This window comes from Bubalus bubalis, chromosome 10, assembly GCF_019923935.1.
Source record: "Bubalus bubalis isolate 160015118507 breed Murrah chromosome 10, NDDB_SH_1, whole genome shotgun sequence".
Classification (NCBI taxonomy): Eukaryota; Metazoa; Chordata; class Mammalia; order Artiodactyla; family Bovidae; genus Bubalus; species Bubalus bubalis.
The window spans coordinates 53,782,594-53,809,599 of NC_059166.1; the positions used below are offsets into that span (position 1 = coordinate 53,782,594).

A 27,006-nucleotide genomic window follows, 5' to 3' on the forward strand; every position below is an offset into this window, starting at 1 on the left:
AACTGGAGGAATCAACCTACCTGACTTCAGGCTCTATTACAAAGCCACAGTTATCAAGACAGTATGGTACTGGCACAAAGACAGAAATATAGATCAATGGAACAAAATAGAAAGCCCAGAGATAAATCCACGCACATATGCACACCTTATCTTTGACAAAGGAGGCAAGAATATACAATGAATTAAAGACAATCTCTTTAACAAGTGGTGCTGGGAAATCTGGTCAACCACTTGTAAAAGAATGAAACTAGAACACTTTCTAACACCATACACAAAAATAAACTCAAAATGGATTAAAGATCTAAACGTAAGACCAGAAACTATAAAACTCCTAGAGGAGAACATAGGCAAAACACTCTCTGACATACATCACAGCAGGATCCTCTATGACCCACCTCCCAGAATAGTGGAAATAAAAGCAAAAATAAACAAATGGGACCTAATTAACCTTAAAAGCTTCTGCACATCAAAGGAAACTATTAGCAAGGTGAAAAGACAGCCTTCAGAATGGGAAAAGATAATAGCAAATGAAGCAACTGACAAACAACTAATCTCGAGAATATACAAGCAACTCCTACAGCTCAACTCCAGAAAAATAAATGACCCAATCAAAAAATGGGCCAAAGAACTAAATAGACATTTCTCCAAAGAAGACATACAGATGGCTAACAAACACATGAAAAGATGCTCAACATCACTCATTATCAGAGAAATGCAAATCAAAACCACTATGAGGTACCATTTCACACCAGTCAGAATGGCTGCGATCCAAAAGTCTACAAGCAATAAATGCTGGAGAGGGTGTGGAGAAAAGGGAACCCTCTTACACTGTTGGTGGGAATGCAAACTAGTACAGCCACTATGGAGAACAGTGTGGAGATTCCTTAAAAAACTGGAAATAGAACTGCCTTATGATCCAGCAATCCCACTGCTGGGCATACACACTGAGGAAACCAGAAGGGAAAGAGACACGTGTACCCCAATGTTCATCACAGCACTGTTTATAATAGCCAGGACATGGAAGCAACCTAGATGTCCATCAGCAGATGAATGGATAAGAAAGCTGTGGTACATATACACAATGGAGTATTACTCAGCCATTAAAAAGAATACATTTGAATCAGTTCTAATGAGGTGGATGAAACTGGAGCCTATTATACAGAGTGAAGTAAGCCAGAAAGAAAAACACCAATACAGTATACTAACGCATATATATGGAATTTAGAAAGATGGTAACAATAACCCTGTGTACGAGACAGCAAAAGAGACACTGATGTATAGAACAGTCTTATGGGCTCTGAGAGAGAGGGAGAGGGTGGGAAAATTTGGGAGAATGGCATTGAAACATGTAAAATATCATGTATGAAACGAGTCGCCAGTCCAGGTTCGATGCACGATACTGGATGCTTGGGGCCAGTGCACTGGGATGACCCAGAGGGATGGAATGGGGAGGGAGGAGGGAGGAGGGTTCAGGATGGGGAACACATGTATACCTGTGGCGGATTCATTTTGATATTTGGCAAAAATAATACAATTATGTAAAGTTTAAAAATAAAATAAAATTAAAAAAAAAAGAAGATAAGGGAAAATATCAATAAAATTACTTACTCAGTAAAAAAAAAAAAAAAAAAAAAAGAATGTCCCACAGAACTGTCTCTCCAATGCACACCACTTTCTCAAAGATCACTGAATCCAGAGACAGAAACCTCCTGTGAGTCAAGCTCTATAATCTCGGAAGAAATCCGGGTTTATTCACAGCCAAGACAAGAACACTGCTAAAACCAGAATGAGTGGTAATAAGTGTCTCTGAAGAGACTGAAAGATAAGATTCCACTTCCAAAAGATGTAAAATCTTTTATCCACATAACTTAAGGCAACAGAGATTTGATGCCTGTTGCCCATCACAGCAGGATAAGCACTCTTTACTCTTGACAACCCAGCTGTACCCTTCACGGTTCAGCAGTGCTCAAAGAGACTCCTACTGGGATTAATGGGATTGGGGCTATGTAGGTGCGTTTTTTATTGATGGCTACATACATAACAAATTTCCTCAAAAATTTAGCAGCTTAAAAGGCCAAATATTTATTACCTCACAGTTTCTGTGAGTCAAGAATCCAGGCAGCTTTCACTGGGTGCCTCTGGCTCAGGGTCTTTCACAGGCTGCAATGAAGAAGTCAGCCAGGGATGCAACTAGAATTATCACACTAGGTGAAGCAAGTCAGAAAGAGAAAGACAAAGACCATACAATATCACTTACATGTGGAATCTAAAATACACCACAAATGAACTCATCTATAGGGGCTTCCCTGGTGGCTCAGACAGTAAAAAAAAAAAAAGAAAAAAATCTGCCTCTAATGTGGGATACCTAGGTTCGATACTGGGTCAGGAAGATCTCCTGGAGAAGGGAATGGCAACCCACTCCAGTATTCTTGCCTAGAGAATTCCATAGACAGAGAAGACTGGCAAGCTACAGTCAACAGGGTCACAAAGAGTCGGACACGACTGAGCAACTAACACACACACACACACGAAACAGAAACAGACTCACAGATACAGCCAAGAGACTTGTGGTTGTCAAGGGGGAGGAGAGGTGGGGAAGGGGTGGACTGCGATTTTGAGGTTAGTAGATGGAAACTATTACAAATAGAATGCATAAGCAACAAGATCCGACTGTATAGCACAGGCAACTATATTCAATATCCTGGGATACATTATAATGGAAAAGAATATAAAAAGGAATGTGTATATATATATAACTGAGTCACAATGTTATACAGAAGAAATTAACACAATTCTGTAAATCAACTGTACTTCAATAAAAAAAAATAAATTGAAACAAAAAATCCCAAATATTAGGGAAAAAAAAAGATGTCAGCCAGCCTGCAGTTATCTCAAGGCTTGACAGGGGGAAGACGCTTCCCAACTCACCCATAAGGCTGTTAACAGGACTCTATAGCACTGCAGGATCCTGGCCATGAGTTCCCTGCCACGTGGGCCTCTGCACCGCGCTGCTCACAGTGGTGGAGACTTCCATCAGAGCAAGTGAAAGACCAAGGGCAGGAGAGAGAAGCTGTGCAAGACAGAAGCTACCATTTTTCTTAAAACCTAATCTTAGAAGGGACATCCCATTGCTTCTGCCATATTCTGTTTGTCAGAAGCAAAGCAGTAAGTTCAGCCTGCGCTCAAGGGAAGGGGATTACCCGAGAGGATGAATCCTGGGAGGCAAGGATCACTGGGGCATCTTGGAGGCTGACGACCACAGAAGAAAAATATAAGCACAGCATTTAAAAGTGTTTACAGGTTAAATGTTATGATATCTGTAACTTTAAAACATTTCCACATCAAGAAAAAATAGTTGAGGTAAGTATGACAAAACATTATTAAATAGAGGTGATGGTTATAAAGCTATTATTTGGACTATTAAATATTATTCTACTTCTCTGTGTGTTTTACATATCATGCATACATCATATGTATAATATATTTTATGTTTTATTATGTTGTATATTATATAATTAATGTATATACACATGTGGGGCTTCCCTGTGGCTCAGTTGGTAAAGAATCCGCCTTCAACGAGATAGATCCTAGTTCATTCCCTGGGTTGGGAAGATCCCCTGGAGAAGGGAAAGGCTATCCACTCCAGTATTCTGGACTGGAGAATTCCATGGACTGTACAGTCAGTCCATGGAGTCACAAAGAGTTGTACACAACTGAGAGACTTTTAGTTTCTTTCAAATACACATGTATATTATTATAAAAGTATATACATATTACCATATGAGGGTGAGTACTATGTATTGTATTACTATTTGCCTAAGCACACTGGAAATGTTCCATAAATGTCAGCTCTTAATATTATTTTGATTATATGCAAGACACAGCTCTGGGTACTTGGGATTGTGTGACTAACAGAACAGACAAGGTCACTGCTCTCATGGAGTCTACATCCCATGGAGAGATGATAAACAAATCAATCAATAAATAAGAAAGCCAGTGATATGTGCAATGCAGAGAATTAAAGTAAGGTGATGTGATAGAGGGTGACTGACAGTTAGGTTAGACTGGTGGTCAAGGAAGGCCTCTCTGTGGAGGTGCTAGTTACCCAGAGACATGAATGTCAAGAAGGATCTAGTGGTGCCCAAATCCAGAGAACGGAATTCTAGTCAGGGAAAACAGCTAAGAGAAGTATCACAAGGTCAGGGTAAGCATGGTGTGTTTGTGAAGTAGAGAGAAGACAAGTGTTGTTTTCACAGAGTGGGCAAAGTTTAAGAAATGAAATTGGAGAATAGACTTACGGACATGGGGAGAGGGGAGGAGAGGGTGAGATGTATGGAAAGAGTAACATGGAAACTTATATTACCATATGCAAAATAGATAGCCAAGGGGAATTTGCTGTGTGGCTCAGGAAACAGGGGCTCTGTATCAATCTAGAGTGGTGGGATGGGGAAGGAGATGGGAGGGAGGTTCAAAAGGGAGGGGATATATGTATACCTATGGCTGTTTCATGTTGAGGTTTGACAGAAAACAACAAAATTCTGTAAAGTGATTATCCTTCAATAAAAACATAAAGTAAAAAAAAAAAGAAGTGAAATCGGAAAGAAGGCAGGACCCCAGCAGGTCTACAGCAAAGTGTTAAATATATATATATATATATATATATTTTTTTTTTTTTGCCCCTTATAGGCTTATAGGTTATTATAAAATATTCAGTATGGAGTGGGATTTAAAGATTTACTGTCTGCATGGCATTATCTTGTGAATATTTTTCTTTTCTTTTAATCATTCAGGAATTGGAATCCGAAACATTTAAATACATGGGCCTGCCATGTGGCGCTAGTGGTAAAGAATCTGCCTGCCAATGCAGGAGATGCAAGAAACACAGGTTCAATCCCTGGGTCAGGAAGACTCTCTGGAGTAGGAAGTGGCGACCCGCTCCAGTATTCTTGCCTGGAAAATTCCATGGACAGAGGAGCCTGGCAGGCTACAGTCTACGGGGGTGCAGAAAGTTGGATACACACACATACTACATTGAAACATAAAGTGACTTTTCTCAGGGAAGAAACAATTAGAAGACCCCCAGGATGAAGCAAAAACCAGACTGCTTCTGTCAGAATGACATCAACCAATTTGTGCCGCTAAATAAGCCATAAAGGTTCTAAGAATTCAGCACTGATTAGCATTTCATTTTAATCTGCTAAGTAACTTTTTTATTTCATTAATAATCAACACATTTTTACCAACTGAGATAGCAACAATGAAACCAGAAAAGAAATCAGCCACAACTCAAGGCCGCAACTGCCCAGTCCCCGTAAGGGCATAAAGATTTTAACCAGAGCAGGGCCTGGCCCCACCAATCAATCCCTGGCTATTGAAGGTGGCCAGGCCCCCCAGGCCCCCATTGCTCCCTCCTTCTGGAAGCCTGGAATGGATGTGATGCCTGAAGAGAAGAGCTGCTGCTCTCTGAGGACTGGAGCTAATGGCCCTCTCCATTAGAAGCTGCAGCAATTTAGTTACTCAACAATATGTAAAGATCTTTCAGAGTACATGGATCACTTCCCTTCAGTCAGATCAGATTCCAGTATCAATCTGTACAAAGCTTAAGTATTCACAGGAACCCCATCAATCCAGGTAAAAATAAAATGTATGGTTTCCAAGTCAAATTATTACTATTCTTACAGGTGACTTTAACAAGCCACCAATGCACACATACAGAAGTTGTCCTGAAGCAGAAATGCATTTTCATTAGCTAGCTGCACAGCCCAAGACTGGCTCCCTAGCCTCTCTGACTCCCATTGGGCTTTCTCATCTGTGAAATAACTAACTCCCACGGGTGCTGTAAGACTACAACATCTTCAGGATGCTGTTAAAAATACTGTCTAAAATTTATTCACACACACACAAAAAAACCCTTGAAGTCTGCATAGTAGGTCTGTGACATGGAAAGAAGGAAGGAGTAGGCCAAGGCCCATGCAGACAGACCCAACCAGGGTCACCCTAACCAAGACACAGCTCCCTCATGTGGCCCCTTCCCAGAACACACACCCGCCCTTCTCTCTGCCCTATAGTAAATGACAAACATATTTGAATCACCTCCTGGATTTTAAAAATACCTTTCCCAGCCCTGATCCTAATAAACAATGAGGGCTGAGAACCACTGTCCTAGACAGGCCCCTGTAATTTGCAAAGGGCTTAGAATCTACATTAGGAAACACTGCTTTGAGGTTCCAGAACATACCTTATAGTGTCTATTATATTCTTCTTTATCTGTGGGTTTTCTCTTTCGAGCTAGATTGACAGGCATAATTACTCCTGTCTTTGTTCTCCTCCTCTGCCCTCTGTTCAGTTACTCAACATATGCTAAATATGCTAATATGTACATAGATATAACCTAATGTTTCTCATCTTTTTCTGCTGCCAGTTGTGAAGACTCTGCCCTGCCACTTTCACTGGGAGGCATGGCGTGTGGCTGCTGCGTGCCAGCTAGGCTCCCAGCCTCGGCCTGAACGCCTCATGAGAAGGCAGTGCAGCTTACATGATGCAATTAAACAGGGTAGGATGAGCAGCTATTAAAACAGCCTATTCCCAAGCTCTCTTAAAAAACAAAAACCAATTTTGCTACTGTCCAAAAGCCTTGGAGTAAAAATCACTTCAAAAGAAGTAGAAGGTTAGAAGAGAGGTTTATCGGAAATCAACCTTGTTCAAAAAGTAGATTTAAAAACAAGGGGCACAGAGTAAATGCAGATCATTTAAAGCACCCTGCTTTTGGAAGTCATGAGTGGCAGCCCAAACATAAATCTCAATCCAAGAGATGAACCAGAACACGAGTGAATAAATCTACCTCGTCTCATAACATGGAAACCCACCTCTGCTCTTTTCTCTAGAGAATGAATACAAAATTATCAAACCATCAGAACTGAAAGGATCCCCACGACAATTTCTAGTTAAGCTTCATATTGCCTGTGAAAAGACTCCCCAGCCGTCTGGATGGTGGTCGTCACCCTCTTGGAGCAAATAAAAAACAGCGGCTCCGACCACATGACAAGATGTGCGCGTGCACGCGTGCTGTGTCGCTTCAGTCATGCCCGACTCTTTGCAACCCTATGGACTGTGGCCCACCAGGCCTCCCTGTCACAAGCCCTTCTAACTTTCAATGGGTCTGTTCTACTGTGCTGTCACACCTGAGCTGCCATCTGTTGTCATTTCACCTCATACACACCCCAGTCCCCCTCTGCCCTCCTTTCCTCTGCCCAAACATGCCCATCACCTGCAGTAACACCTAAGGCACCCTCTTTAAATAACTGAAAAAAACTAGTTTATGACCCTTATATCTGCACTTCTCCAGACTATCCATGCTCACTTTCTTCCTCACAGGAAATTATCTTGAGACTAACCACCTTCCTAATCACCCTTCTCTGGATGCACCCAGGTTTGGCCACATTCTTTTTAAAGATGGACCTCGGAACTGAGTATCGCATCCTTTGTTCAACAAACACTTGCTGAAAGCTTCATATATGCCAGGGCCTTGTTCGGGCTCTAGAGACAGAAACATATCCACCAGGCCTGGGACCCAGTCCAGCTGAGGAGACAGTCAAGCCTACCATTCAGAGATAGTACAGGAAGTGCTCTGGGGGAGAAAGTACCCGGGGCCTGGGAGCAGGGAACAGGTTTTCCTGACACAGTCTGGGAGAAAGTTCCAGAAAGGCTTCCTTGAGGAAACAACTTAATCCAAGACATTATGCTTTGTTTAAACAGGCTACGTTTTTATTAGCTTCTTTGGAAGTCCATCATGCTGGTGACATATTGAGATTGAAGTCAACTAAAATCCTCGTATCTTTTATCATATATCTCTCCCCACCCTGTATTAGTGCAATTCAATTTGAGGTCCTAAGTATAGAATTTGACATTTATCCCTACTGGGTTTCTTCTTGTTATGGTTGACAGCTTTGATTCCTGATTTTTCCATCCAATTTTTAGTTATCCTTCCACCCGGAGTCATTTAAAAACCATTAAGTTTGTCTTTGAAGTTGTCAATAGATCTATGAGAAAAGACAAGAGCAGTGTCCCTGGAGATTCAGGGATACCAGTCCATTAATGGGTGTTGTGAGGACACAGATACTCAACCAAGCGCATATCCACCACCAATTAATCCAGGGGGTTTCCAACTTTTTTCTTTGGTAGGGGAAGTTCTCTATCAAACAAAATGAAACAGATTCCCAATACACAGAGAGGTAACGGAGGAGCTGATCTAAGTGAAGAAAGGGTAGAAAGAATCCAGCCATCAAGGGATCACTCTCCCCCACAACAAACCACTCAAGAAACCTTGGTGGTACAATAGGCATCCATGAAGCCACCTTTGAAAATGAGCCATCTTCCACAAGCATATCATGAGAGATGGTCTCCAATTTCTTGAAGAAATCAAGAGATTGTCTATCCAATCAGTAGGCCCAGCAAGTCAAGAAAAATAAACAGCTGATCCTGAACAACATGAATTTTAACTGCTGCAGGTCCACTTGTATGCAGATTTTTTTTCAATAAATACACTGTTCACATATATGATCCTAGGCTGGTTGAATTTGCTGATGTGAAACCCACAGATACAAAGACCCAACAATGGGGCTTGAGCATCCACAGATTTTGGTATTAACAGCAGGTCCCGGAACCAATTCCCAGTGGACACAGAGGGACAACTGCAATCACTTTTTGATATGACATTCACAATGAACCAATAATAGTCCTTCAAGAAAACCAGCCATCTATTCAATAATTCATTCTAGTGTTTTATTTCATTATGAGAACCTACTTTCTCTCTCCCCCTTTTGGAAACAAGGATGATTTCCTATCTCCATCTTCTGACATTTTTCCTAGCCTCCTCATTTCTGAAAGAGTACAGTCAGAATTCTAAGATCACATGGGGAAATTTTTCACATCCTAGGATATTGTCAGCCTAGAAACATGAGCTCCAATATACTATAAGCTTCCTGAAAGTGGACACTCTTATACCATTATTATTCATCTTTGTTTCCCAAGAGCCTAGCATAGCAGCCAGTGCATAATTGATACAAAAATAATGTTCAGGTCATTTTCCTGTTAGTCTTTAGTTGTTTAAAAATCTTGAAATGCTCTCTTTTGACCTTCTCACTTAATTTAGATTTCAATTCAACTTTTTATGTAGAAGCAAATTATGAGTTGAGAGTTGATTTTATCCTTGCTGTCACTTAAGTTTGCATCCTTGAAAAAAAAAATCCTTTAAATGTTCTGAGCTCTCTTGCAAACCACAATCCTCAGTCTCCTGACATTACAGCTCTCTGCTCAGCTCTTTAGAGCACCCTTTGCAGTAATAACAATTTCATTGGGTATGCCTGTGATCAAAGAGAACGGATGAAATGCATCATTCTTTCTGGAGAAAAATGCAAATTACTTACAAACGATCCATAAGTAGCCACCTAAGGATAAGCCAATTTATACGTGTTCTGTCACGCTTAAACCTTTAGCTGCCCTAAGAGAAGGGAAAGCTGACAATATAAGGGGGTAGATAAGGATGAAGAAAAAGAGAGTGGTGAGCGCCTAGTAACTTAAGCTTCCTGTTACCATATCAAACAAAAACCAAGCACTCTGGACAAAAAAAATCCATACTATTAATAATCATAATCAATGTCTCAGCATTATAATCCTCTTTATAGATAAAAATTCTCGTAATTTTTTTTTTTTTTTAGGAAAAACCCTGAAAGGCTTAATTATCTAGTAATTACAGTCGTCCCTTAGGATATCAGTTCCAGGATTCCCACATATACCAAAATCCGCAGATGCTCAAGTAAGTTCCTCAGTCAGCCCTCCATATCCACAGGTTCCACATCCACAGATTCAGGTAATCACGTGTCCTAAACATAGTACTACAGGATCCAGGCTTGGCTGAACTGCAGATGCAGAAATCAGGAGGATCTGGTTTTGCTGGGGGCTCAGCAGTAAAGAATCTGCCTGCCAGTGAAGGAAGATTCCACACACTGAGGAGCAACTGAGCTTCTGCACCACAATTATGGAAGACCCTGTACTCTAGAGCCTGTGCCCCATAAGAGAAGCCACTGCTGTGAGATGCCCGTGCATTGTGATCAAGAGTAGCTCCCACTTGCCACAACTAGAGAAAGCCCATGCACAGCAAGGAAGACCCAGCGCAGTCGAAAATAAATCAATAAATATTCCCAACTCATTCACAGTCCCATACAAAGAGCTGAAGGCAGCTACACTCCTACAGTCCGACTCATACAGTCCTGAGTCAAAGGCATTACCCTTCTGTCTGCATTCCAATCATTCCAAGTACAGTCTCCCATGTAAGGTCTCCAGCCGTGGCTCCAATTAAAATAAACTAAATGTATATATTTTTTTAAAAAGAACATTCTTTCATAGGATTTTTCAGTTTCCACCTAGAGAGCCCAGGCTTATTTCTGATCCTGCCTCTTAAAAGCATTCACAAATTTCAAATTTTGCTCAGAAAGTACCCTCAGATCCACAGATCCTGGAGTGCCTCATTGGCTGGCTGCTAAACGTCTCCAGACATTCATTCATTTTTCTCCTTCATTCATCCAGCAGGTATCTATTGCCCACCAACAGTGCCCAGCTGAGCCTCATAACTGAAATTGTATTCTTATTATTCTATCCCCTATATGATTATGTCTCCCAAACCAACTCTATTTGCCAACTATGCACTTGCTTTTCCCATAAGTGCTGTGTCACTATGCAGGGTCTATGAAGGTCCAATCAAAAGCAAAGAAACACTAGAGTTCAGTCATCTGTGCTGCTTCATTACCATCAGATAAATGCACGGTTCCCTGAAGACCCCTTCATAACAGTATGAACTACCACCTACACCCCCATCCTGCGGACTGTTTCCCCAGCCTGAACTTGAGGGGCAGTCAGAGATATGAGAAGAAACTCGGTCCAGCTTCATCCACCCCCAACGCCCACACTCGAGGAGCTACCGCTTCACCTTTCCTTAGTTCCGGTCCACCTGACAAAAGCTGCTTTCCAAAAGCTTCATATTGCAATCAGGCGCTTGAGAACCACAAAATAAGGACTATAAAACTGCAGTCTGGCAACAACCTAAGGCACATTCCCCAAAGAGGGAAGTTCTTGTACTGCAGCTACAAGATCCTCACCCCAATCTATTTCTTACCCAGCCCAGCTTCCTGCTCTGCAGTCCCAACACTCTAAGACCAGTTCTCTTATAATAAAGTCCATATGTGACAAACGCATTGCTAACATCATACACAACAGTGAAAAGCTGAAAGCATTTCCCCTAAGATCAGGAAAAAGGCAAGGATGACCACTCTTACCATTTTTACTCAACAGAGTATTGGAAGTCCTAGCCACAGCAATCAAAGAAGAAAAAGAAATAAAAGGAATCCAAACTGGAAGGGAAGAAGTAAAACTGTCACTGTTTGCAGATGACATGATACTATATGTGGAAAATCCTAGAGATGCCACCAGAAAACTACTAGAGCTCATCAATAAATTCGGTGAAGTTGCAGGATACAAAATTAATACACTGCATCACCACTTCTGCTCCATAGCAAGCCTTTTCAGTCTGGACAGATGGGACCCCAAAGGTATTTCAGGTTAAAAAAAGAGTTAGAGATTTTTCTGTTACTAGTCACAAAGCCTATATATTATTAATCTTCTATATATTATTTATGGGCTTCCCTGATAGCCCAGTTGGTAAAGAATTCACTTGCAATGCAGGAGACCCCAGTTCGATTCCTGGGTTGGGAAGATCTGCCAGAGAAGGGATAGGCTACCTACTCCAGTATTCTTGGGCTTCCCTTGTGGCTCAGCTGGTAAAGAATCCACCTGCAATGCAGGAGACCTGGGTTTGATCCCTGGGTTGGGAAGATCCCCTGGAGAAGGGAAAGGCTACCCATTCCAGTATTCTGGCCTGAAGAATTCCACAGACTACAGTCCATGGGGTCACAAAGAGTCGGACATAACTGAGCAACTTTCACTTTCACATATATTTATCTAAGAACTAAGTGATCAGTTGAATATCTATATATTTGAAAAACAAAGTTATTTACAAATTGAAAAATAAACAAATTTTAAATGATTTTATTTTTTAGTTCAACAGCAAAATACAATCGTTCTGAAAAACTATACCACATTGTAACTCTACATGCTGATAAGAGTGACATGAAGCATACACATGGCAAGTGACTCATTTTGCTTCTTTCCTTTGAAAGAAGAACTACTTTACATCCCATTCAGTTCAGTTCAGTTGCTCAGTCCTGTCCGACTCTTTGCGACCCCATGAATCGCAGCACGCCAGGCCTCCCTGTCCATCACCAACTCCCGGAATTCACTCAGACTCATGTCCATTGAGTCGGTGATGCCATCCAGCCATCTCATCCTCTGCCGTCCCCTTCTCCTCCTGCCCCCAATCCCTCCCAGCATCAGAGTCTTTTCCAATGAGTCAACTCTTCGCATGAGGTGGCCAAAGTACTGGAGTTTCAGCTTTAGCATCATTCCTTCCAAAGAATTACATCCCATTACTCTTTATTAAATAGCCAAGATTACACACTGATGTTTATTTAAATAACCAATAGATCTGACTTTTTGACATGTGCCAACCCAATGGCAACAAGGACTCTGAAAAGTAAAGATGCCCCGAGCCATTTTCATGAATCAATAAAGCCTCGGACCAGGAGGGAAATGTGCATTTCACTTTCACTTTAGCCTAATACAGTTGGCTGGAAACCAGCTTGTTTTTCTCACTTTCATTTACAAATTCCACTTTATTATTTGACTCTTTCCATTGTTGTTGTTATTGTTTAGTTGCTAAGTCCTGTCTGACTCTTTCACAATGCCATGGACTGTAGTCAGCCAGGCTCCTCTGTCCATGGGATTTCCCAGGCAAAAATAACTGGAGTGGCTAGCCATTTCCTTCTCCAGAGGATTTTTCTGAATCAGGGATCAAACTCGCATCTTCTGCATTGGCAGGAACATTCTTTACTACTGAGCCAGCAGGGAAGCAGGGCTCTTTCAATAGCAGCTCCTAAAAAAGAAAAAGACCTTTTCTCCTCAAGTACTTGTGCACTTCAGCTTGGAGTTTTAACACATCTCCTTGTTGGAAGCCAGCCTCCTAAAGACGAGTATGACTTCAACTCACAAAGCCCAGGAAACTGATTTCAATGATGAGACTCCATAGTCCATGCTGCCCTCAGCCTCCAAGAGCAACATCATAAAACAGCTGGATATTATAGGTAAGCTATATCCTGGGTGAAGGGAAAAGTAGATGCTTTCTGCCTCATTTAGTAAGAAAATTATGATGCTCAGCCAGAGAGCCTTTCTTCCCTAGACACAGAAAATGTGCTTCTCTTATGATAGAATTCAAAACCAGACTGCTCCCTGGACCCCCATTCAGAATAGAACTCTAGCAAACTTTAGCTTTTCAAATAACCCACTCAGTTTCTCATCCTAGAAACTCATCTGGACTCAGAATGCCATTGTGATACTTGCCAGGGACCCAGCCTAGCAATCAGTGATGCAACTGCCTCCCATCTCACCAGCAGTGGGGAGAAATCAAACATGGAAGAGACACTGGTGTTATCCTATGACTACCACCCTGATCCCAAGTTCCCCAACCAAAAATGCTCTAGAAGGGAGATGATCACCCGACTCTGGTAAAGGAACCAGCACTGTTAAACCATTAGAGATGAACTATCTTCACTTTGGAAGCTCAACTCCTGGCTTTCTGGGGCTCCCTACGTGAAAACTGGGAAAGAAGCCAGGAGCAGATGGAGCCACTGCTGAGAAGAAATGGTCCTCTCTGCACTGGCTTCTGTGTGGCCCAGAGTCCAGCACTGAGTTTCCAAAGGAACGAGACAAACTGGAGGCAAATTCCACTCATACCTACATCAGGCAGGCCCACCTGGGCCCAGGGAGACGAAGCACCAGCAGGTCCAGACAGCATCAACCTCCAAGCCAGGCGGGGCTTCGGAGTGTCTGTTTAGAGCAGGAACCCAGCACATCAAGGCCCACCCACCCTTGCTGTTGCCCCCACAACAAAGCTGGCCAAGAGCTGGGTGTGCTGCTGGGATCTCCCTCTGCAGGTTCCAGGGAGGACTCCAGGTCCAGTAAGCATCTGCAGCGAGGAGCAGGAAGGAGCTAGTCAGAGTGGGTCACTCTGCATAGGTGACAGAACACCCCCCAGTTCCTGGGTACCAGGTAGGTTTGAACAAAACAAATCCGAAACTCCACTTCCTGGAGGAGGTACTTAATGTGCTCCAGAATAGAGATGAGGGTACCCAGGGAGGCCCAAGGAAAACCACAGTTGCTGGACAAAATCAGCAGCTCTGAAGGACTAGGACCTATGACCTTGGTTCCATATACACGAACTGTTCCCAGGAGAGGCCATTATTTCACACATCGAAGTTGAATTCAAATGATCCGTTTGTGAACTGTCAGAGCTAAGGCTCAAGCCTCACTCAGGACAATGTCACATCAGCCCAGCCACAGCCGACCAGGTGAGCAAAGGTGGGTCACTCGACTGAGCATCATCATGCACCCATGGAGAGAGGCCCCTCGGTGCTTCTCTTTGAGAGGCTTCCCAAGTGCAGTTAAACCCACTGGGTGCAGTAAATACAAAATCAGAAGAGCTCAAACGTGCTAATAAGAAGAGGACTCAGATTATAAAGAGAAATGAAAGACGTGAGAAAATGTCAAATTTTCTCATTCTCTCGGGCTGGGTTGGCATTTAGCTGGAGGTCAACAGTACCCAGTCGAATCTTCTGAGCAGACGTGTCTATAAATAGCCTTTCACCCTGACCCATTTATAAATAGAAGCGCTTCCTTACTCAAATTCCTCCTTGGCTCACAACACATTCAGAAATACCATCACTTACAGCCAGTTAGTAATGCTAGGCTACGTTCTATGTTCTCTTCACCCAGGAGCTTCACCACACTAGAAACACTCACCCTCTAGTGATTCAGAAGACAGACACATGTTCCTGAAAATTAGGGGACTTGGTTAAAAGGTGGGACTGCAACCTACATGTAGAAGCAAAGAAATCAACCAAAATAAAGCTTTAAAGCAGTAAACTAGCAGTGCTTTACTAATCATGCAAAAAGTAAGGATAGAAAATACAGAATAGAAGGTGTGGTACGTTACCCAGAAGCCCTGCTAAAGACCGCATGTCCTTCTCCATCAGCATGTAAATCTCCTCCTCGGAGAAGCGGCCAATGCCGTGGCCATGCATCTCGCGTTTCACGATTCCTTTCGTTATGTGGCACACGACCCACCTCAGCAGGTTACTGAAGGGACCGCCACCACTAAGAGAGAGCATCTTCCGGGTCTCATTGAGATTGTCCACCCACTGGCAATAAGCTAAGGTCCTGGAATTGCGTGGAAAGAAGTTACTACTGTGTGTTAGATACATAGCAGGTCCACAGAGTCAATTTCCAGTGAGGGGTTGGGAATTCAGCACATGCTAGAGGACTGAATCAAGGCAGCTTTGACAAAGAGCAGTCTGCATGGCAGATACTACAATAGACTCAAGTCCATGCCTGGACTTAGGGTCAGATAGCTTGCCATGCTACTATCCACCAAACCTCCTCTGAACCTGCCCGGAGACCCCCAACCCCCCAAGGCCGTGCTTATGCTCTCTCTCAGGCAGCCCCACAGAAAACAAGTAGAAACCCACTTTAAAAGGGTTTTAAAAGGACAGTGAGTACCTATGTGGGTGGATTAGCAATGGGAAGGAGGTGGCAGTGACTGGGGTGCTGGTTTCATTCTTTTTTGATCAAAGTGATGGTTACACAAGCCTGTTCTGTGTTTTTCATTTTTATTGAAATATAATTGATCTACAATATTGTGCTAGTTTCAGGTGTACAGCAAAGTGATTCAGACACACACGTATATATACACACATATTTATATTCTCTTTTACATTCTCTTCCATTATAGGTAATTATAAGATATTGAATGTAATTCCCTGTGCTATACAGTAGGCCCTTGTTGATTATCTATTTTACATATAGTAGTATATATATTTTTATCCCAAACTTCTAATTTGTCCCCCTCCCACCTATGGTAATCATAAGTTTGTTTTCTATGTTTGTGAGTCCATTTCTGCTTTGTAAATAAATTCATTTGTATCATTATTTTAGATTTCATATATAAACAATATCATATGATATTTGTCTTTGTCTGGCTTACTTTACTTAGTATGATAATCTCTAGGTCCATCCATGTTCCTGCAAATGGCATTATTTCATTTTTTTTATGCTCTATGTTGATTAAGCTGCACATTTTTTGTTTTGTACTCTTTGTGTATACATTTTATATTTCATGATATAAAAGGATTTTTTTCCAAAAAGAAATCTTTTTGCCTTTTTGACAGAATCTCTGGTGGCTCAGATGGTAAAGAATCTGCCTGCAATGCAGGAGACCCGGGTTTGATTCTGGGTTGGGAAGATCCCCTGGAGAAGGGAATGGCTACCCATTCCAGTATTCTTGCCTGGAGAATTCCATGGACAGAGGAGGAGCCTCCTCTGTGGGCTACAGTCCATGGGGTTACAAAAAAAGTCAGACACAACTGAGCGACTAACACTTTCACTTTCACGGAATAGTTATAGCTGTCCATGTTTACTATGAACTATATAAATTATAAATCATATACAAATGATTCATTCTCCAGAAAGGCAGCTCTCTGCTTCAGTTTGTTCTCCAGGACCCTAGCGAGTATAGAAATACCAAAGGAACTTGTTGGATCACTCTTCCCAACTAGGTGATGGTTGCGGCAGAAAGTCCAGAAGCTCCTGTGTGATCTGTGTGCACAGCTAAGTGGTTAACAGCTGCTTGTGTGGTGTGCTGGCTGCAATACTCAGGCCTTTGCTGATTTTGTTCTCTGAACCTGGGGTGATCACCAGACTGTTTTTATGGTTCCTAGTGTTGGTCGATAGAAATTAAAAGGTTTTCCTACTGGAGGCTAAGAAAAACAGAGCTGTGGGCGTTAAAAATTAAAAGAGATATTTTAGCTCTTCCTCACAGTGAGCAATAAAAGCTGTACTGGAGTCATCTCCCACTGCTGGTTGATACAGCAGCAATGGTCACTTGGAAAATATCAGAGGAGTGAAAATACTTTTTACAGAGAGAACGCAAGGGGTGATAGCTAATTGTAGCTACTTTCTATCTCAAGAAAAAGAAACAAAAGCAGAAAATAAGATCCTGATATTTTGATCATTTTATGCAGTTCTATTCTTTAAAGTATGAAAATAAGGGGGAAAAAACAGATTTCTCTAATTTTTAAAGTCTTCCTGATTTTCACTAAAAAGTCTCACAACCAATTTCAACATACTCTATTCCAAAACTATAACTCTTTTTTATTAGCTTTTTAAAAGATGCTTACAAATCTCATTAGAAAGATTTGTGCACCTCTTTTAGTAAGGATCTCAAAATAACGTATTGAGGAGGCAAGAAATTTTGACTGAAAAGAGGAAAAAGTACACTGAAATGGTAACTACTTAGTATATAGAGAGTCAATAAAACTTCTGATATAAAAGATTTCATTTATTCTCGCATTTTTTTATAAATGTGCAAATAAAATGTTTTTCTAGTTGTTCTTCTTTTTATACCTGCAATAATTAGGGTGTCACTTTTCATATTCCACTAATCAGCACTTTGATTCTAGTAATAGACTTAAATTCACAGTACAAAGGCCAATTCCATCCTTGATTATTCTGGAAGTAGTCAGTGATCTGAAAATAAAACTAAATTACCCTAAGTTAAGCATGACCAGGTAATAATAGCATCCAGGAAGCATCTAAAGTGTAAAAATGAGGACTGGGGTGGCTCTAAACAGATAGATTGGTATGAAAAAGAATTCATTGTTTGTAGGCAAATCACATGGGTTTGATCACAAGCACAACTGATCTAGAAGAATGAGCAGCAGTTCACCAGGTAGACCAGAGGCAGAGGCGTGTGCATGAAGCATCCCAGCTGCTCCATGAATGGCAAGAACTTCAGGATGGGCAGGTGGGGCCTGGGATGCCTGAGGGAGCCTGGAAGGGCTGGAGCCAGAAGGATGGGCAAGAACTGGGTCAAGATGCACCTGCTAAAAAGGGACTAAGACTTATTTTGAAAGCCAAGTTTAACCACCAAAAGGTTTTAAGCAGATAAGACACATAATCCGATGTGTGGCAAGGTGAGGAAAGGACCGGAAGTAGAGAAATGATAGAGGACACGATCTCCCAGGCTGATGGTTGGCGTGGATGGTAACCAGTCCTGGCACACACATAGTGGACAGATTTAGGTGATGAAAGATGAGTTAACCTGTTGCATTTGAAAGTTCCATAAAACCTGCAAGGGAGGATCCCGAAGGTTTAGGTTCTACAGGCAGGGGCATGGCGGTGGCAGTTTCAAAGATGCAAGAGGAGCTGAGGTTGCCTAAGAAAGTTTCTAGGATAAGGAGTGGTTTGGGGGGAAGCCTAGTTCAAAGGCAAGTGAGAAGACTAGAGGGCCAGGCTGGAAGGGCCAGCATGGAGAGAAGTAGGGACACCACTCTCTGTGAGATGGAGAAGGGGCTGCAAGGAGGTCCCAAGCTTCCGCCCCATGAACTCGGTCTCCTCTGAGAGCAGGAAATGAGAGCATGAGCAGAAGATGAGGGTGCAGCAGTGGGAAGCGAGTCTGGGAACACTAATGAGTTAGAAGAGCCATAGGGACAGACGAAGCGGCTGTTGTCTGGGCCACACAGCTGAGCAGGGAAGAGAAACACACACCATCCCCAGCCCCAGGCTATGGTGTAAGGCTCTCCACCTGCATTAGCAGGTTAGATGCAGGGCACAGGAGAAACACTGAGTTGATTCAGAATGTGGCAGCTGAAAGTAACCTCAGCTTTTGGCTTTCTTTCCTTCTCTTCCCCACCCTGCTCTCGTTTTCCTTCCTCTCTTTCACTCCCTGTGCCCAAAACTGTAGACCAGTATCAGGGAAGAGAAGCAAATGAGGGCCAGGCAGGCTCTTCTATGGCCAAGTCCTGTGAAGTGGGTATAAAATGCAATGTCAATGAAAATGCGCGCTTCAAGGGTCCCTAAGTCAATTTCTACAGATCAAAGACATCCCTCAAACATGCTGCCATATCCTGACAACCACAAGTCCACACCCTCCCACATGAAAGCTTCCTGAACATCTCCACATGAAAGGGACTTCCGTACCCACCACTCCACCGAAACCACTCTTGTCCAAGTCAACAATCCCTTCTTGTTGCAAAGTTCAAATACATTTTCTTTTCATCTTTATCTTCCTTGAACTCTTTGCAGCATCCAACACTATCAGCCTCTTTCTTAGAATTCTCTCTTGGCTTACGTCTCTACCACTTTCCTCTCATCTCTTACATGTTGCCAAGACTTTTATCTTTATCACTTCTACCTTCTTACACCTCATTCGTGGGCTGTTTCTATGTTTCACATTCATGATTTCAAAGTGAGGACTCCTAACTCCATATCACAGCCCACAAGACCTCTGTCCTGAGATCCACAGATACACTGAGGGAGCCTCAGGCACTCAAACCAACATTTCCAAAGTTGGATTCACCCTCTTTCTTCCTCGCAAATCTGCCACTCTGCACGGAAACCAGAAGGAATCCCAGGAGGTCCTCTTCACCGCTCCCCACTCCTCCCTCCTGATAGCCAGTCACCCTGTGGCTTTGTCACCAATTCGACTGACACTATCATTCAGGCTGCAGCACTGCCCAACCCTGAGGACGGTGGCCTCCTCACAGGTCTCCCAACGGCCCCTTAAGGACTTCTAGAAATCCATTTTCCCCTAGTCAGCCACAAAAAGCTTCCTAAAACACAAATCCCATGGTATCACACTGCTTCTCGGAGTCATGCATTTGCTCCCCATAGCTGCTTCACCTGGCACCTCAGCCTCCCCCATCCCAACCTCCCCGCCACAGCCTGACCCCAAAATGGCACTGTTTCCCCATGGAATTATGCATGCCTCCCCGACTGCCTCCTTCTTGCCTCTAGACTTTTGCAGACTGCTGCCCCCTCCCCCTGACATCCTCATCTTACGCTCTCAGCCGATCCCTTCCCCTACCACTCTGACTGGCTCTAGATCCTGTTTGACATCATCTCCTCCAGAAGCCTGCATCACATCGCTCCAGCAGGTGCTCTTCAGACTCTTGCCCAGCGCTGCCTGGCTATGCAGGCTGGATGGCGCCCTCCCCTGTGAGCCAGCTGAGGACAGGCACCTTGTCTTCCCTGACATCCAGCACCTAGTGGTCATTCATCCTGGAACTCTGCTGAAAGGATGAACTGAATGTTGACTGAATGGAAAGTTCTGAGCCAGCTGCTGCAAAGTAGTGTTTCTAAAGGCTGACAATATTTATGCAGGAAAATGCAATGAGAGAGGCCTGTGGAGACTGAGGAAGAAAGGGCTGCCCCCTTTCTCCTTCTGGGATCTGTCTCTTCACTCTCTGCTGGGAAGAGGCCACTACTCAGGGAATTGTGAATTATAAACCAGAGAGGATGGTGAGGGCCAATTTGGAAACTGGGCCAGGCTGAGCAATTAAAATAATTTCTCATTCTGAGAGCCTCTGTCAGGAAGTTGATACTCATTTTGTTTTATATATCACAACTGATATATCTGGTCTTTCCTACAAAATGACGTCAAAGAGGCTTGTTTTTTTCCCCCACTATCAATGATCTTAGAACTGAAGAGTAAACCCAGCTGAGACATTTTTAAAGAAGCTAGGAAGGAAAGAAGATCTCTGATGCTTTAATAAGGATATCTCTCATTATAACCTCCCATGAAGCCTGGGCTGTGGCCGAAATGACTATTAGCACATATGGAAGAAAGTGCAAACCTACTGTCTGCTGAATGAATCTTAGCATGTGGCCTTTCCAACCATGAGAATGCCCTTTTCCTGGTCATGCTACTACCTCCTTGCCACCTTTCACTTGTAGTCTAGATGCTCTAGAGTGCAGGAGCATATGATATGCTTCTGCAATTTCACCACCTTTCACAGTATTAGAAATGCCTCTCTGAACGGAGCCCTCACTACATCTAAAACTGGGGGGAGGGATACAAAAAAGAAAGGATAGGGGACCATTTCAATCGAGTTGTAATCAAGGAGAGAGAGTCTCCTGGCTTTTAGAGAAAATCTCAGGTAAGTCCTTTTATTAAAGCATCCCATCTCTCCAACTCACCAAAAGCCAAGCTCAAAATTTTAAAAAATGGGACTTCCTTGGCGGTCTAGTGGTTCAAACTTGACCTTCCAATTCAGGGGGTGCAGGTTTGATCACTGGTCAGGGAACAAAGATGCCACATGCCTCAAGGGGAGGAAAAAACAAAACATAAAACAGAAACAATATTGCAAAAAATTCAATAAAGACTTTAAAAAATAGTCCACATCAAAAAAAAAATTCAATTATAGCCAACCTAGAAGTGATTTGAATCCTCTTTTCTAACATCTATATTTTTATGGGTGAAATTGTTATGACTATAGGGAGTTTGACAATTGAGATTAAAAGAGCTTAAGACACTCCTGGTGACTCAGAAAGTAAAGAATCTGCCCGCAATATGGGAGACCCAGGTTCATTGCCTGGGTTAGGAAGATTCCCTGGAGAAGGAAATGGCAACCCACTCCAGTACTCTTGCCTGGAGAATTCCATGAACAGTGGAGCCTGGCGGGCTACAGTCCATGGGGTCACAAAGAGTCGGACACAACTGAGCTTCTAACACACACACACACACACACACACACAACACTCAGTAGTGTCCACAAGGGGACAGTATGTCACCTAGAAGCTACTATAGCATCTGTTACCAAAACAATTTCATTCCAGTGATGTGACCCCAAGTCTCTCAGACTTTGCTTTATTCTGGCTTCCCTGCATTTAACTTTAGCATCCAGTGAAATAAAGGGGATAAAAAACCTGTCTCCTTCATCTTCAATAATAGTATTTATAATGCAAGTGGGATATAATTGTACAGATTTCAAGCGCAAGAAAAAACCACTTTATAGCTGAGTGTGCTTTTTGTACAGACCTGATTCAGAGCTTCAGAATTATATGATGTTAGATAATGTTTTCATTATATAATATCAGGAGCCTTTGTTTTTCAGAAAACCATATCTGAAGTAGAGTATTTTCAAAGTTTCAGAGCAAGACAGACATATCTGAAAACTCCAGATAACTGAATCAATTGAGTCCAATAATTAATTCTCCCTCTTACACTTCTGTAAGTATAAACACAACCTTAGAGCTCATCGATGATCAAAATTCAACAAGCTCTCATGGAAAGCTCATACTTGTAATATTTTCCTACATACTGTGGTCAGTTCCCTATGCTGGCCCCCAGTTTCCACAGGCATGCACTTTCTTACCATGGATTGTGCCGGGTAAAGGGGGTGGGTGTTGGGATTTAGAGCTCTCAAGAAAGACTGTTCAGGATCTCCCCAAAGCAATAAGTTAGCTAAAGGTTTGGAAAGTTAAAGAAACAGAGAAAGTTTGTTTTTCCTTCTGCTACTGAAGACTAAAAGAAATTGGAGGAACTAGGATTTTTTTTTTTGAAAGGTCACTGGATATTTGTATCACAATCAAGACTTGACCTCCCACCTTCACTATTCATTTCTCAAATAAACGCTTGAGGAGACACAAATGAGAAACAGTAGCTAACCCCCAAAAGTAAGCTATTTGTATTTTAATTTAAAAATACTAATTAAGAGCTCTCCTGGTGGCTCGGTGGTAAAGAGTCCACCTGCAGGTGCAGGAGACACGGGTTTGATTCTTGATCCGGGAAGATCCCACATGCCACAGAGCAGTTAAGCCCATGTGCCACAATTATTGAGCCTATGCTCTGGAGCCTGGGAACTGCAACTACTGAGCCCTCATGCTGCACCTTCTGAAGCCCTGGCAACTTAGAGCCCATGTGCCGCAACAAGAGATGCCACCACAACGAGAAGCCCACACACTGCAGCTAGAGAGTAGCCCCCCCAGCAACTAGAGAAAAACCCACACAGCAATGAAGACCCAGCACAGCCAAAAGAATAAAAAAAATTTTTAAGTACTAATTTAAAATTACTATTTTTTAATTAAAAAGAGAAGAATCTACATATGACCTTTGCAACTTCCCAAGCACTTGGGGGTTTGTGATCTGTAAAATTAAGATTCTCACCCACTGGAGTACCACCTCCCAAGGCTCCCTCCCAACCCTGCCCACCACACCCTGCCCCCTCATCACATCAGTAGGAAAAGAAGAGAAGGGAAGAACAGAAGATGAACTTCTATCAGGAAGTAAACATATATAACACGTCACTAACACCCAGAGCAAGAAGCAGTGACAGGTGGTACTTGGAAATCTTGCTGGATCAAAGTCTTTCTAAGCCGAACATAAATTTTATGCACGCACACATAGCACACACAGAAATCAGAGTGTCGCAAAAGTACCAACTTAACTGTAAGGCTTTCAGCTTTTCAGGCAGCTGAAAAAGTGCTAGCTCTCCATATTAATGGCCCATCCATCAAATGAAGTAGCACTTAGGGGTGGGGGGTGGCGGCTTAGCAAGAGAAGGCACAGAGATCCTGGGTGGCCCTATGCTGGTTCTTCATTTTCCTGATCACTGCAGAGCAGGACCTGCGACCCCAGGCGAGCAAGTGAGACGACTCTGTCCCCCAAGGGCTTTTGTGTGAGGCTAAGCGTATCACCTGCACTCATGCATTTTGGTCCACCCTGTAACCCCTGCACTCTTTGAGAGGGAAGGACAAGCAGTTCTCCATAAGTATTATAAGGAACAGACCACACTGAGTCTGTGATCATTCCCATACTGATCTGCAGCCCTGCCTCCTCTGCCTGACTCTCTCCTTCCTCCCACCACCTTCATCTATGCAGTGAGAAAGAGAAGAAAGTGATGCTTCAGGTCAGTCCTGGAATAAAGTGGGCAAGAACTGAAAGCGGAAAAAGAAAAAGAAAAAAAGCAGAAGGTCACAAAATTCAAGAGGCAAGTTTTCCATTTAGAAAGAGCTGAATGTATGAAATAGGAATGTGAAGGCAAAGAACTTTCTAGTCAACCCCACATTGACTGTAAGTCTCCGTGGAAGAGGTGAAAGCTACTCAGCGAGCAATGACCTAGTAGTAACAATTAATGCCCCAAAAAAGTGGACTCAGCAATTCTTTATTAAATCTTTAGAACAAGATGAAGTGCAGAAATCAGGGAAAAAATATTTCTTACCTATTGGAGTGTACAGAAAGGCTAAAACTCTAGAAGATAAACGGAAAAAAAAAAAAAAAACCACCCACATTTCAATGAGATTGTAAAGCAAGAAGAACCAAGTCTGCCTAACTCATGCAACGTCACAGCAGGTGGTAACCTGCAAAACAGGGGCACCTGACCCACACAGTGTCTGCAATGCTTCAAACTCAGGGAATATGGAAGCTAGGAGTCAGCCAATCAGGATAAAGTACAAGCTAGGAGTCAGCCAACCAAGGCAAAGGTACTCAGAAAACAGTAGTAAGCTTTACTTCTGGATCAGGGAGAAGCTCTTGTCATACAGGGAAAACTGACAGTACTCTGCCAAAGCTTGCATAATTTATTTCACCTGAGACTTCTATCTGCCTTAGTCTTCTGTTCCCTCCTTTGAGTACCTGATGCAACATTAATTCAGGAGTTTGTATTTGTAAAAAGCCCAGTCTATCTCCCTCATGGGCTAAGAAGTTTTCATATTTGTAAATGGTTGAGGGGGGAAAAAATCAAAAGAACAGTATTTTATATTAAATGAAATTCAAATGTCAGTGCTTTTGTTGTTTTATTTAAACACAGTGATGCTTATTCATGTGTGTATCATCTATGGCTGCTTTTGCGCTAAAATCGCAGAATTAAGTAGTTGCCACAGACAAATGTAGTTCAAATAGCCTAACATATGTCCTAGCTGGGCCTCAACAGAAAATGTCAATTCTGCTCTAGATACCTAGAGACTTAACAGTCATAGTTTGACCCCTAAGTCGGTCAGAATGTAGAACACTTTGGAAAAGGTGCAGCAGTTGGGGGGGTGGGGGGCGGGGGAGCTGAAACGTGAAACCACTGGCTTGCTTCACATGATGGGGACGTGCCCTAGACACCCACCCAGGCCCCTGGGGGGACTCACCAGTAGAAATGCTCCTCCACCATCTTAGTCACTGCCCTGGAGATGGCTCTTTCATGAGGACCAAGGTTTTTGTTTAAATTCACTCCAAGTTTCTCTTCCAGAAAGTCAATTATGAATTCTGTCCCGGAAACTTTTTCATGATTATATTCAATCCAAGGCATTTTCCCTTGAGCAGAGAGTTTTCCACCAAAATAATTCTAAGCAGAGTAAATTGTAAAGAGAAAAGCAAAGTTTTATTTAAACTTCACTGTATGGTTAACAGAAACAAACATTCCAACAGTATATTTGATAGTGACTGCACTATTCAAGTGAATGAAATCAGAATAAAAACTCTTAAGGGGATAAACAGTTAATCTGGGGGAAAAAAGGCTTATCTCACATGAAAATATTACTATACTCCCATACATTTTATCATGGGTTCTGGCTTGTGTGCGCTTAGTCGTTCAGTTGTGTCTGACTCTTTGCGACCCTGTGGACTGTAGCCTGCCGGGTCCTCTGTCCATGGTGATTCTCCAGGCCAGAATATTGAAGTGGGTTGCCATGCCCTTCTCCAGGGGATCTTCCCAACCCAGGGATCGAGCCCAGGTCTCCCACATTGCAGGCAGATTCTTTACCATCTGAGCCACCAGGGAAGCCCTTACTGTTCTGGCTTACTGGTTTGTTTGTTTTTTTAAAGAGCAGAAAGGAAGATGAGAGCTGAAATCATTTTCATCCTGGTCAGAGTCAGTCTAATTATAATGTATAAACAATCCAAAAATGCAGAAAGTGAAAATAAAGGAGGCATATACTGATTGGGCTACCGATCAGAAACCTCACTTGGAACAGTACCTTACACTTGAAAATGCTTATCATGATACCACTATATTGCAAACAAGTGGTCCCAGAAATTATAACAGCGGGATATAACAAAGTGTGCCCAACACATTCAAGTCCAGTGCCTATGAAAATGCAGATTCCTAGGCCCACGCCCAGATCACTGAGTCAGAATCCAGGGAAAGGTGGCCAGAAATCTGTACATTTGACAACCTCCGTTTGATTTATACCCACACTAGAAGTTTATAGTGTGTCAGGGGAGATTCTGATCCCAAAACGGGGTTGGTGGGAGGTGGGGGTGGAGTCACAGAGTTTATAAGCATTGAGAATGACAGGGTAACATCTTCTGATCCCTGTATAAAAAGATCTTAACCACACTGATGGAGCAGATTCTGTGATAATGATAGTATTTATTCAATTGCTTTTCTCAGTAAATTTGGACTGTGTGAACCTCAAAGTTGATTTTTAAATCTGAATTCAGTTTTGGGTGGTCTACACAGCTTAAATTAATCAGATTATTACAAACTTCTCATACTTCATACAAGTCAATAGTTCAGATACTATAGACTATTAGCCAAATGTTGGTTCCTGTGCAGGAAACTGAACTCTCAGACATTGCTGATGGGAATGTAAAATGGTACAACCATTTTGAAATTATTTGTTTATTTCTTAAAAGGTTAAGTACACACCTGCCACTCAATCCAATCATTTCCCTCCTAGGTGTTCATCTAAGAGAAAAGAAAGCATATGTCCATGTAAAGACTTGTACATATGCTCTCTTGTGGTGGCGTGTGTGTGTGTGTGTGTACGCGCGCACACGCACATTCCTATGCTCAGTTTGTGTCTGACTCTTTGTGACCACGTGGACTGTGCCCACCAGGCTTCTCTGTCCATGGAATTTTCCAGCAAGAACACTGGATCGGGTTGCCACTTCCTACTCCAGGAAGCAGGAGACAACATTTTAGAGATACTATGAAAATATCTAAAGATTAGATGAATTAAAAAAATATTTTTAAAAAGAAACACAAAAGTAACTGGCAAAACTAAGTGTGAGATGACGGT

General features: G+C 42.5%; 1 protein-coding gene across 7 annotated transcripts in view; it reads right to left on the reverse strand.

Annotated features, from left to right (window-relative positions):
* Nucleotides 1-27,006, reverse strand: part of FAXC (failed axon connections homolog, metaxin like GST domain containing) — a 79,619-nt gene that overhangs the window by 37,587 nt on the left and 15,026 nt on the right. For 6 of the 7 annotated variants that reach the window (XM_025294626.3, XM_044924334.2, XM_025294627.3 and 3 more), the window contains 2 exons: nt 25,132-25,328; nt 15,158-15,381 (listed from right to left, as the gene is read on the reverse strand). In XM_025294626.3, coding sequence (XP_025150411.3) covers nt 15,158-15,381; nt 25,132-25,328 — 421 coding nt within the window. Of the gene's footprint in view, nt 1-12,409; nt 14,132-15,157; nt 15,382-25,131; nt 25,329-27,006 lie in introns of those variants that run through there. The other variant, XM_025294625.3, reaches the window with a different exon arrangement.